This window comes from Limulus polyphemus, unplaced genomic scaffold, assembly GCF_000517525.1.
Source record: "Limulus polyphemus unplaced genomic scaffold, Limulus_polyphemus-2.1.2 Scaffold63, whole genome shotgun sequence".
Taxonomy (NCBI): Eukaryota; Metazoa; Arthropoda; class Merostomata; order Xiphosura; family Limulidae; genus Limulus; species Limulus polyphemus.
The window spans coordinates 388,232-400,056 of NW_013665673.1; the positions used below are offsets into that span (position 1 = coordinate 388,232).

An 11,825-nucleotide genomic window follows, 5' to 3' on the forward strand; every position below is an offset into this window, starting at 1 on the left:
CCAAGTATGCAAATCCTTATTATATTTTACTTCTCTGTTTACTGTTAAAGTTAAAATGTCACACTAAGACAATGTTGGTAACGCAATTAATTCTGAATAGTTTTAACAGTTTCAGATGTTCATATTAAACAGATGAAAACCAAAAGAAGTGCAAATTGTGGTCAACAAAATGCCAATAAAAGCATACTAAATAATAGAAAAAAGCAAACATTTTCATTTGTTTGATACTCAGCTGTCATTAGATATCCCAATACATGCATAGGCATTGCAAACGGATCTAAAGATTTCTTAAAACTGCTTTAATACAGCACAAGATAATTCAGCATATTAAAATGCGTCTCCAACTTCAATAAGAGAGTAGGTATACTTTATTATGTGTGTTATACTTGTAAATATTAAAACTATAAACACAGTGTGTTACCAGCTACAATATACAATGTATGTCTATGGTATATTCTCTATAGTTTGTGATTTTATCAAATATAATACATGTGTAAATGTTTTCTACCAATAATCTGAGTTCTAAAATAATTTTTCTTTAGTACACTAAAAAAGGATACACTAATATAATGGTTACATCTTATTAATAAAATATCACCTGCTTTTAAATTTTTTGGAAATACAGTGTGCTACTTAGTTAAAGCTGAACATAACCTGTAACTGTATGAAGGCAAAATAAAAAGCCAGTGCATGTCATATGTTTCAATGTTCTATTAATTACAGTAATCAAATATTTGTTAAAAAATTTAATTTCATTTTATTCAATCATGCAAAAAGTGGCAAAGTGTTATTGAGATACCAGTCAAGGCTTGTGTTGTTACATAAATGTTGTTAAGAAGCAATGTGTCATTTATTCTTTATGTCATCAGTGTGTCTGTGTTTTCAACTCCAGCTGTTTTGTATTATTGACAATTAGGCAAGACTTACCACAGCTTGTTTATGCCACATGTCGATGTTCTTCCTTTGAGCCTTGGTGAAATGGTCTCTGACTTTTTGGTGACTGGAGGTCGTGAATACCTTCTCTATCAGATTGACTTTGGAAACACAGAGATTATTGAAAGTTGACTGGAAAAAGCCATGTATCACAGGAAGATCTGCTAATTACTATCATTCAGTTGGTTATTCAAAGATCCACACTAGACATAAGCTTAGGTCTCACAAAAATTATTCCTTACCATTACTTGTTGAAGACTACCTTTACTGACTTAGGAATCCAATCCAAGGACAGCTCTAAAGAGTAACATCATCAATTCAAAACAATTTTTTGAACTGTGATGATCTATGCTTACATCAAGAACTCAATTGTAAATTTATTGATATACTAGTAGCTTAGTAGCTGGGTATAAGCAAATTTTGATAAATCTACTGATCATGCCATCAACCAAAACCAAGCAGCTCACAACTTATAAGTAAAACATCAGGGTAGATAAGTGACAGTTTATATTTTCCAATCTATGACAGACTGAAGCAGACAAATTTCTGTATTTTAGAGATGAACACACTAAGCTACAGATCAGAAGACCCAACATTTAAATCATGATATGCCACTGAAACACACATTGCACTTCTAATATTGTGGGCTATTTGGTTAAGAGTAGCAACATAGATGATGGGTGCCACTGACTTGTTGCTCCCACCTCTAATCAGTAGTTCTAAATTAAGGATGGTATGCTAGAACTTTATGGTTTTTAATCTAACTTTTTAGCCTATGTGGCAAAAAAAAGTGCTATACATAAATGTGTAAATAGTAGGTATTTTATATTATGGTATTTATATTTATCATCTGCCTACTTTTTGGTTAGACCTAAAACTAGTGAGGTGACCCAGTGTCACTTGTTTTTAATCTTTATAAAATTAGTTGCTTTAGTTTTTTTATTTCTAAAAGCCCTAATGTGGAAATTATGCAAATTCATGCAAGTTGAATCTACCTGAATTTATCCACTGTGTAACTATATGTGAATCAACTTTCTTTACTGTAGTTAATTCTCTGGTAAGTAAGATGGATAATTTATATTTTATTCATTACTTGAAGTATGCTTGTGTATATTCTTGTCTTATGAATATTCCTCAACTGGTTTCATATTCATCTTATAGCGTGTTTATACATCTTTAAGTACCACTAGAACAAACTTTAACGCTATTTTATGAGTTACAAAAAAATTTCATTTCTATAAAAATAACTACATTGATGTGTATGCTTTCTTCAGTACGGAATTACTAACATACTGAGATCACATATTTTGCCAATCAATAAAACCATTCACTTGATTAATAAAATAAAATAACAATGTTTCATATTCTATGCAAATTATTCATAAGCAAAAGCAATGTTTTCTGACTAGCTTAAACATCACACTGATTACTGAAGTCATTAAAAAATTAATTGTAAACTACTACTTTATAAATTTTAAGTTACTTTTATCATTAATCAGAGTGTTAATTGCTTTTAATTGTAGATTACTTTTTTCATGGGAAAATATAAAAAAAATCATAAAGATAACATTAATTACTACATCCAACATGACATAACACCAATCTGCAAAAATTGCTGAACTAAAAGCTCTTCTTATTCAGTAAGCTTAATAACACTATTAAAGTTATATGAAAAATAATTATTTACTCTGGTAGGCTAAAACAATGGATATACATTAATTCTGAACAGCACAGTAATTTAATACATATGTTAGGGTTTAAAATTTCTGAATTTGTAAATTTGCACCTAACTTTGAAATATTTAGTTTTAATTAAACCTCAAGAAACAAGGACAGAATTCTTAATGCATTTATCTCAATATTCATTATGGATAATGAAACTGGTCATCTTGAAGTTAAAGTAATAATTCTGGAAATACACTATCCTATCAAAAGTCATGTGATATACCTCTGATTGCAGGAAAATAGGTGTGATGATGAAATATGCAAATAGTTTGGCCTATAAGGGTGGCCAGCGGTTTGCTCGGAAGTCATTTTTAACTTGTACGCCAAAAAATGAGTACATGGAAAGAGCTAATAAAGTTTTAGAGGGGAAGGATAGTTGGATGTCATTTTGGGAAAATGTCTGTATGTGCTATTGCGCAACAATTAAACATTCCCAGGTCAACAATTGGCAATGTGCTGAAGAAATGGAAGTCCACAGGTGACAACGAGCCCAAGAAACGAACAGGTAGGCATAAAATACTGACTGACAGGAGCCGACGAGCCTTGAGAAGGTTGGCTACCTCATCTCACCGTCAAATCCTAGAGAATCTGTATTTTCCATTGATCCATGGTCCAGGTTTGGTGTGCCTTGCCCCATGCCAATCAATGGTGTGCATTTGTTTTTGTTATCAATGGCTTGTGGACTGTAGCTCTTCTGTAAGAATTCATGGCATGCAGCTCTCCACGAGTCATGGAAACACTTATAGGATTGCCTGCAACTATTCACATCTCCATTGAAGAGGGCCATCTTGGCCTTGCCCTAATTCTGCATTCTAATTCATCCCAAAGATGTTTTATCAAGTTTAGGTCACGGCTTTGTGCTAGCCACTGCAATGTTCTGATGTTATTAACCTTGCTTTGTGACATGGAGCATTATCGTGTTGAAAGGTGTAAGGGGCGGTACCATAAAATTGCCACAATGTAGAACACACAGAATTGTTCAGAACATCAATGTAGGACTCAGCATTTATGGATCCATGCACTGTGACCAATGGACCTGGTCCATTCCACGAGAAGCACCCTCAGACCATGATATCGCTACCTCCAAACTTCACTGTTGGGACAACACACTCAGGTAATAAGCATTCTCCAGGCATCTTCCATACACAAACACATCCATCAAACTGGAAGAGCATATAGCATGACTCATTGCTCCACAGGAACGGTAGTGGAGCTTACTAATGCTTTAAAGGAGGAGTGGAGCACAATACTACCAGCTTTCTACCAGAAATTAGTAGGCAGTCTTCGAAGACACGTTGAAGCAGTCATTGAGACCAAAGGCGGGCCAACACACTATTAATTTCTTGGAATAAAGACATGTTTTATTAATAATTATCCAGGTCTCATGATTTTTGGTAGGATATTGTATATATTGAACTATATAATACTTGTACCACTTTAAAGTGCAATTCAAGATCCTTGCAGTAACATAAAATACCACTGTATCTTAAAATTAGCTCAAATTTGACACTCAAAAGCTTATACTGACCTACCTCACATTAGAAAAACAGCAAAATGAAATATATACATTATCTTTATTATCCCCAAACTAGAGAGCTCTATTAAACGTTCAGGACAGCTGTTGGCAACCAGTCTCATTGCTTATTTTTAACACAGCAAAGATGACTATAATAAACTTCAAAATTATACTTGAGGTTGTCTAGACAAATGTATAATACCTTATAAAATAGATTCTGTAATGAAAATTATTTTATGAGAAACAGAAAAGTAGTCATATACTTGGAAAAAGCTATAGTTCAACAAAGAATATGAATACAATAGTTTTATTATATTTTTAGAATATTATTTCAAAAAACTATACATAAGTTATGCCTTTTGCAGTACCAAAATAAAACAAAGCAGCCACAGACAAATTCTGCAAAAACAATGGTGCTTTAAATTAATGCAAAGTGAAGTCTCAGGTATGAGAAATTTCAAAAGGGGCAGTTAAGGACAGTATTTGAATTTTTTATGACATGCAGTTTCTATGTGTATATATAAAATTATCAAAATTAATTGAAAATATGAAGTATAATCCCTCATATTGTTGCAACAGAACCAGTTTGGGGTTGAATTTCTCTAAAAGAAAGAACAACAAAGCCTTAAACAATTGTAAAATTGTCAGCCTTTTACTTTTTAGTGTTATTATTTTTTTTACTGCATATTATATAGAAATAAATACTTGATTACAAATGTATTATAAGAATAGATTACTTGACAATCTATTGCAATGAAGAAGAATGTACAAGCTGATCTGAACAAGATAAAAGTTACAATCATCTGCTTTCTGCCTTCTACCAATAAATGAAATAAAAAAATCAAGCACACAAAACAAAACTTACACTGGATTATAATGGCTTGAATGCGTTGTTTTAGCAGCTGCCTGGCCTTGTTCAACTCTTCCTCATACTGCATTTTCTCATTTGTGAGGCGTCGGACATGACTGTTAGTGCTCTGGATCATAGAATAAAACTGGCCACAGTTACGTTTATTACATTCACCCCTTTCTAGCCACGTGATTAAAACTTGAACAGAATTTTGGAAAGACTCGTCTCCTAAAGAATTCAGACATATGATTTTTAAAATTTTTTTATTTTGATGTATTTTGTTTATCAAAAAAATAGTCAAATTTCTTTTGTGGGATAATTACTTTCTATAAATATCAAAACTATATTGCTACAAAAAGTGAATGCATGTCCTTAACATCCCTCTCTCTCTTTTAAACATGGTTAATTCATCTGTTCCTTGAAAAATGAATATAAATACATTAAATTATTTGACTACTAAATCAATATAGCAAAAATATGAAAAAGTTTTACATAGCAATTTTACTATTATTTAACTTAACCATATGATATGAGCAAATCTATCAACATCATTAAATATTCTTTCTTGACAACCAGTTAATACTTTTAAGCTTCAAGATTATTAAGCTAGCAAATGAGTTATTGTTAAATTATAGTTTAAAAAACATTTATTCTCTGATGTTACCACAGATTCTTGCACACTCCACATCACTCTTTTCTCAGTATATTAAATATTCAAAAGCTTATCAAAACCTAAAAACATCAAAACATTCAAACATATAATGATATACTAAAGTATTCCATTTGTATATAAAATGTGCAGAGTTATATGGCACACTTTATTTTTAATCCCATCATGAACAATTAACATAAAAAAAACTACCGTATTTACTGGAATATAATGCACACTTTTTCCCTCCAAATACCTCCCAAGACATTTTGTTGGGTATTTTACTGGAAGCTAGCACCGAAAATCATTAAAGCAACATTAAAGGTTTAAAAAAAATGTTGCATATCCAATGCAATGAAAGAGACGGATGATGACAAGCTGTGCGAATCAGAAGAGGATGAAACAAAGGTTCAAGGAAGCAAATCCGATGAATGTGATGAATCTCATGATAGCACCAATTCTAACGATGAAGAAGATTTATGTGAAGATGAATGATTAGCTTAGTGTATTACCATGTATAAACTTTTCAATGAATTTTGTAAAATTGACACATGAAAGATTTCCAGAAATGTTTAATACATCAATAGTTGTTTACTGTATATAGAAACTATTCAATACATAATGTAGAACTGATGTGTAAAAAAAACAACTTTTCTTGTATTTAACCTTTCCAAACTGGGTGCGCATTATATTTGTGGCACATTATATTCAGGCAAATATAGAAATACTATATGAAATTGTACATTATTATTCACTGGATTTTTGTTTTGGTAATTATCAAATTACCAACTGATTTTGTATGAGTTGTCAAGAGCATAAAAACTTCACACTGCTTTGCTCATTTATGATTGTTACAGTGAAGATACAATCAACAGACTAATGCTCATTAAATAAAAAAGTTATTATTGATTTATCTTTAAATGAAAATCTCTCTCTTAGACTGACAATGAGAAACAAAAATTTTTATAATTTGTATTTTAGATTGTTTTTGATTGAAAATAATAACTAAAAAATAATAACCTCGTAGTTGTTCATGAAGGAGAGAAGCTTCATGGTCTGAGTAATTCACAACAGGAGGTGGACTAGGTGGGCAAAACATTTCCTGCTCCATACGTTCTCTGTGACGATATTCTCGCTGAATTGCCCGTTGCTGACATTCCCACTCATACTGGTCATCTCGTGCTTGTGCAAAATCCACATGAAGGCGTCCAGTATTTGGAGCATCATCTTTGTCTTCTAATTTCATTCGATAACCTAAACACAAAAATATTTCATATTAACCCTTTCCAGACTGTTAGAAAGTTGCTAATATCCCCTATTCTTTCTGTTCTTATGCTTAAAATGCCTAACCAAATTAAGTGCATGAAATTTGATTTTGTTTGTTTGTTAAATTTCATGCAAAGCTATACAATGGCTATACTGATTTAGAAGTGGCAGATTAAAGGGAAAGCAACTGTTGAGCATCACCCACCCCCAACTCTAAAACATTCTAATTGAATGTTGTGAATGACCATCAAATTAGTAACCCAAAAGCAGAAAGTGCAAGCATATTCAGTGATTAGATTCAAACCCAGTATTCACTGATTACGAGTCGAGTGTCCTTACCACCTGATCATGCCAGGCTCCAAACAATTTGATACACACTTTCAACATATTGTTTGTGGTTGAAAACAATTATATGATTTGATCTGATATTTGTATAATTTTTTATGTTTTCAATTTTCAGAAATTTCATTGTGAAATGTTATTTTTAAAAAATACCTCCTTTCATCTTGAATTATATTTATTTTATATTATGCCTCAGATTTTGTAAATCTATCCAATAATGTTATTTAAAACAAAAACTAAAATTTTTATGGCTGAGTTGGTTCTAGTATAAACAGCATACTCATTTTCTCATCTGTTCATATAATATCTGATGCACAATGAAATTAATTATAGTAAAATATTACAGAAACAAAACTAATTGTTTTTTAATTTTATTGATAAGTAAGTTCCATTTTATATATCCAAATGTGTTTTAACTTGTTTGATAATTATAAATTATTTATGTTTATTATTAATCTTTACACACTGAATCATTCATGTAGCTGCAAAAAACAGTAAATGTGTTAACCAGTAGAAGCACAACTTGCACTCATATCCTGGGCCTATATTAAAGTAGGTATTGTTTGAGTAACAATAAATTTATTAATATAAAAAATAAAAAAGGGCTTAAGCCATCTGAATAACTTGCCATGATAAAACTCTTAGCTCACTGTAATAGCTAACTTTTAATACCCTTATCTGATATCCGCTCATAGAAGAATACTTATGTAGCTTTCAAACAGAAATAACACAAAAAAAAAAAAAGATTATCAAAAATGAAAAGAACATCTTACACTAATATAAATATACAAGATTCTTTTCTATCCAATCATCTTTAATTATTGGTTCTACCAGCTTTTAAAGCTAAGGTTTATTATTATCAGTTACTGCCCAATTCACTTGTTATGACATCATAAAAGGCTTGCCACACAGGATTGTAAAAATAAAATTATTGACAGAAAAAGGAAAGTCACATGAGAAACAAAGCATGGATAAGTCTCTGTGGAGATATAAAATTATACTTTTGGATGGACAGAATATTTTTTTTAATATAGTCCACTGTTTACAGACCTCGGGGGTTTTCAAGAAATCAAAACTGAAACATTTAAAAATTTTCTTTGCAAACTACACTAAATAAATGTTACAAAAATTGCAAAATATGAATTCTAAAATAATTTTGAGTACAAAGATTATTGAAATAGCAATAGAATTACCATTTTTACTTGAATTTTGAAACTTGATAAGCAAGTGTGCACCAGAAGGTTCCCAAGATAAAAAAAGGTTAAATTATTGAATCATAGTTTAAAACTCCATTTGATAATTTATACCCAATCAAAAAGAAAATGTTTGGTATTACAAAATCATGCACAATTTTTTCTTTCCTTCTTTTTCTTCTTATGTTCTAGGTAGTATCCCTTTTGTAATATACTAATTCAAAGCAGATAGGTGATCTAACATAAGGGGTTTCAAATGACAAACTACATTTCAATCTACATTTAGACATTAAATTGTTTGTTTGATTGTTTTTTAGAGTAAAGCCACACTGGGCTATTTGCTTTGTCCACTGTGGGGAATCCAACCCTGGATTTTAGTGTTATAAGTCCATAAATTTACTGAAGGACTAAACATTAAATACACAAAACATTACTGATACTCCTAGTAGAGTTGAACATATGCTTTTAAAGTAAATAACTGAAGTTAGCATTTTCCTACGCTGAAAATGTGTTTCTGATAGATACTTACCTTCTCTCACATACCTTTTCTTGACTTGTGCTGCCCTCTATATGTACAATTTTTGCTCGCCACTAGACTTGATGCTCCCACCAACACTCACATGTTTACATGTAGTATAGCTGTGCTGTGGCATTCAACTAAGCATGCAACAACCTGCCACCAATAGGAGTGACTCCCTCTATAATGTAGAGCACTATCATCACTTTGAGATTAGGCAAAAAATATGTGCCCGAAGTAGGTAGGATGGGTGAGAAGAGGTAAATATCTATTATAAATACATTTTCAGTGTATCCCGCTCACATTATAGCTAGAATCTCACACTGAAACAGTGGAGGAACTGTTGCAAAAGTTACCTAGATGAGCCCCCGTGGGACACTGCACCCCATTTGCACCAGGTATACTCTTCACCTGTTGTAAAGATATGTGTCACTAAATTGGGTGGAAAGGATGCACATCTGTATTCGGTGGGTTGACTCCAGTCTAAAACCAGACAGCATTAGGTATTTATCTTCCAATCTAAGGTAGAAGGAAGGTCCTAACCACCTTCACCTAAGACTAGGAAACAGAATAGAAAACAACTTCTGCTTTGCTAACCCAGCCAGAGCACGTGTGTGCAGACCCAATACACAACCAACAACAAGCCATCTGGGAACCCAACATCCTGGTAATGGTGGGAAAGGGGAATGCAACATGGTGGGTCAACTCCAGTTTAAAACCAGGCAGTGGCAGGAATTTTTCATCCATTTTTAGTAAGAGGAGGGTCCCTACCAACCATATGTATCAAGACTTATGTTGGGTGGTCCTATAACAATCTAACACCAGACCACCTGGGAACTGACATCCAGGAAGTGGTAAGAAGAGGGAAAGCCAGGTGGATCAGTGAACTGCATGTGGTGGATTTGTCCAGTCAAAATCCAGGTGGTATTAGGTATTTCTCTTCTGGTCTACAGTAGGAGGAAAGTATTCACTATCTACACCAGCAAAACACCACCACCCTACTATCGACTTAGTGAAAACAGTCACACTCAGGAGGAATATTCCATGGTCCACCACCCAGCAGCTTGGAACTGGTAAGTAGCAAGGACACCCATACTCCACTGGAAGTGGGGGGACAATGCAGTGGAGAATTTGGAGGAATGCAACACAGTAAGACAGTGCAATGAGCGACCATAAAAACACTACTTTGAAAAACAGGCCGGTCCCTATTTATTCAACCAGTTCCGAGGGATGGGCAGTGATCCTAACACTAGTTAACTCATGATAGTCCATGAGTTAGTACAGTCTGGTTCGAGCCTTACTTATGAAGCAAGACACCACAAATCAACCTCTAGCAGTCTTGTGGGACACTCAATCTCTCCAGTGAGCATTTTAGACCTACATGGCCTTATGGTGTGAATTTATTTGAAGTATACCTGGACAAACACCACTTGCCACAAAGCAGGATCCAAAGAATGAGAAAAGGGCCACTTTAATAGTAAGAAATAAAAAGAAAGTAAAAGAAAGAATTTACCCTCTCACAGTCGAAATGAAGTGTGAAGGATGCACAAGGAGAGAAGGAGAGGATTTGGCTTTGGAAACCAAAAGCTCCATCAATGTCAAACGAAGAGGAGGATGTTGGGTCCTGCTGAGGAAGGTGGTGAAAAACATCCCCAAATGAATCAAAGAGTTAGTGGGATTGAGATAGAACTTCTCCAGCTTGACAAGTCATTCCACACGAGCAGCCTCCTATAGAAAGAAACTTGTATGAGTGAGAGGCTTGTTAGGATGGAGCTAAAACGAGCCTGTCATCCATATAATGATGGATCCACAAACTGTGGTCGTGAAGATGGTGGGCAAAGGCTCTTACCACACCACAGAAGATGTAAGGTGCTGATGCCAGACCAAATGTAGATCATGGAATTGGAAAACTCGCCTTCTGTGAACAAAACAAAGATAACATCTGGAAGCTGGAGAGTGAGGGATGTGAAGGTATGCATCTGGAACATCGACCTTTGTCATCCAGAGACCCAGATTGAACACCCACCAAAGTGTTAGGAAAAACTCCATGATGAACTGAGGGAGGTCAATGAAGCAGTTGAGGTTGGATAGATCGATGACAGGACAATACCCAGTCATTTTGGAAACAATAAAGACTGGGGATTGAACCCTGGAGAAGGGTGACAAACTTGTTTGATAGAGTCCTTGTGTAAAAGATCTTGAACAGCTTCCAAGAGACGCTGCCATGAAATGGGATCCCATGGAGGAGGGAAGGAAATGGGACATGTGAATAGTAAGGGGTAGAAAAATGAAGGGAGAGTCTTTTTTAATAGAACTTGAAGATCCAAGGGATCTGTGATAAATGGACACCACAGATGCACAAACCTGGCCAACCTTGTTTCAACAATGCCAGAACCTACAGTATAGTCACCAATGGAACTGGCACTGGAAACACAGCGATGAGCAATTTGATAGCTCACCACTAAAACCTGGAAAGAAGGCACAAGAAGAAGGAAGGAAGACATGGGAATTGAAGTAAGAGAGGGCTGGGAAAGATGGGAAACCAAGGAGGAAAGGGAAGATGGTTGATGTGCAGACTCCACCATAGACTCCAATGTATCAGAATGCAGACTGGCACAAACTTGAAACCAAATGAAGGTCTCTTAAGTCTCTCAACATGGGCTCAGTCAATTTGACTATTTGTACTCGATTAAAGTCTTTCTAGATATAATACTTCTAACTTTCAATATAGTGGGTATATCTTCACAAAATTTAGCAGTCTTTCAGTTCATATTGTAAGTCTTTCACTTACAAAAAAATTATATTTTGTAGTATATTTAATAAAATAAAATAAAG

At 33.9% G+C, this 11,825-nt stretch overlaps 1 protein-coding gene across 6 annotated transcripts in view; it reads right to left on the bottom strand.

Moving 5' to 3' along the window:
- The window catches only part of LOC106464758 (ecto-NOX disulfide-thiol exchanger 2-like), a 62,437-nt gene that overhangs the window by 16,966 nt on the left and 33,646 nt on the right, over window positions 1–11,825 (bottom strand). For all 6 annotated transcript variants that reach the window (XM_022393086.1, XM_022393057.1, XM_022393075.1 and 3 more), the window contains 3 exons: window positions 6,693–6,926; window positions 5,039–5,251; window positions 928–1,034 (listed from right to left, as the gene is read on the bottom strand). In XM_022393086.1, coding sequence (XP_022248794.1) covers window positions 928–1,034; window positions 5,039–5,251; window positions 6,693–6,926 — 554 coding nt within the window. The remainder of the gene's footprint in view (window positions 1–927; window positions 1,035–5,038; window positions 5,252–6,692; window positions 6,927–11,825) is intronic.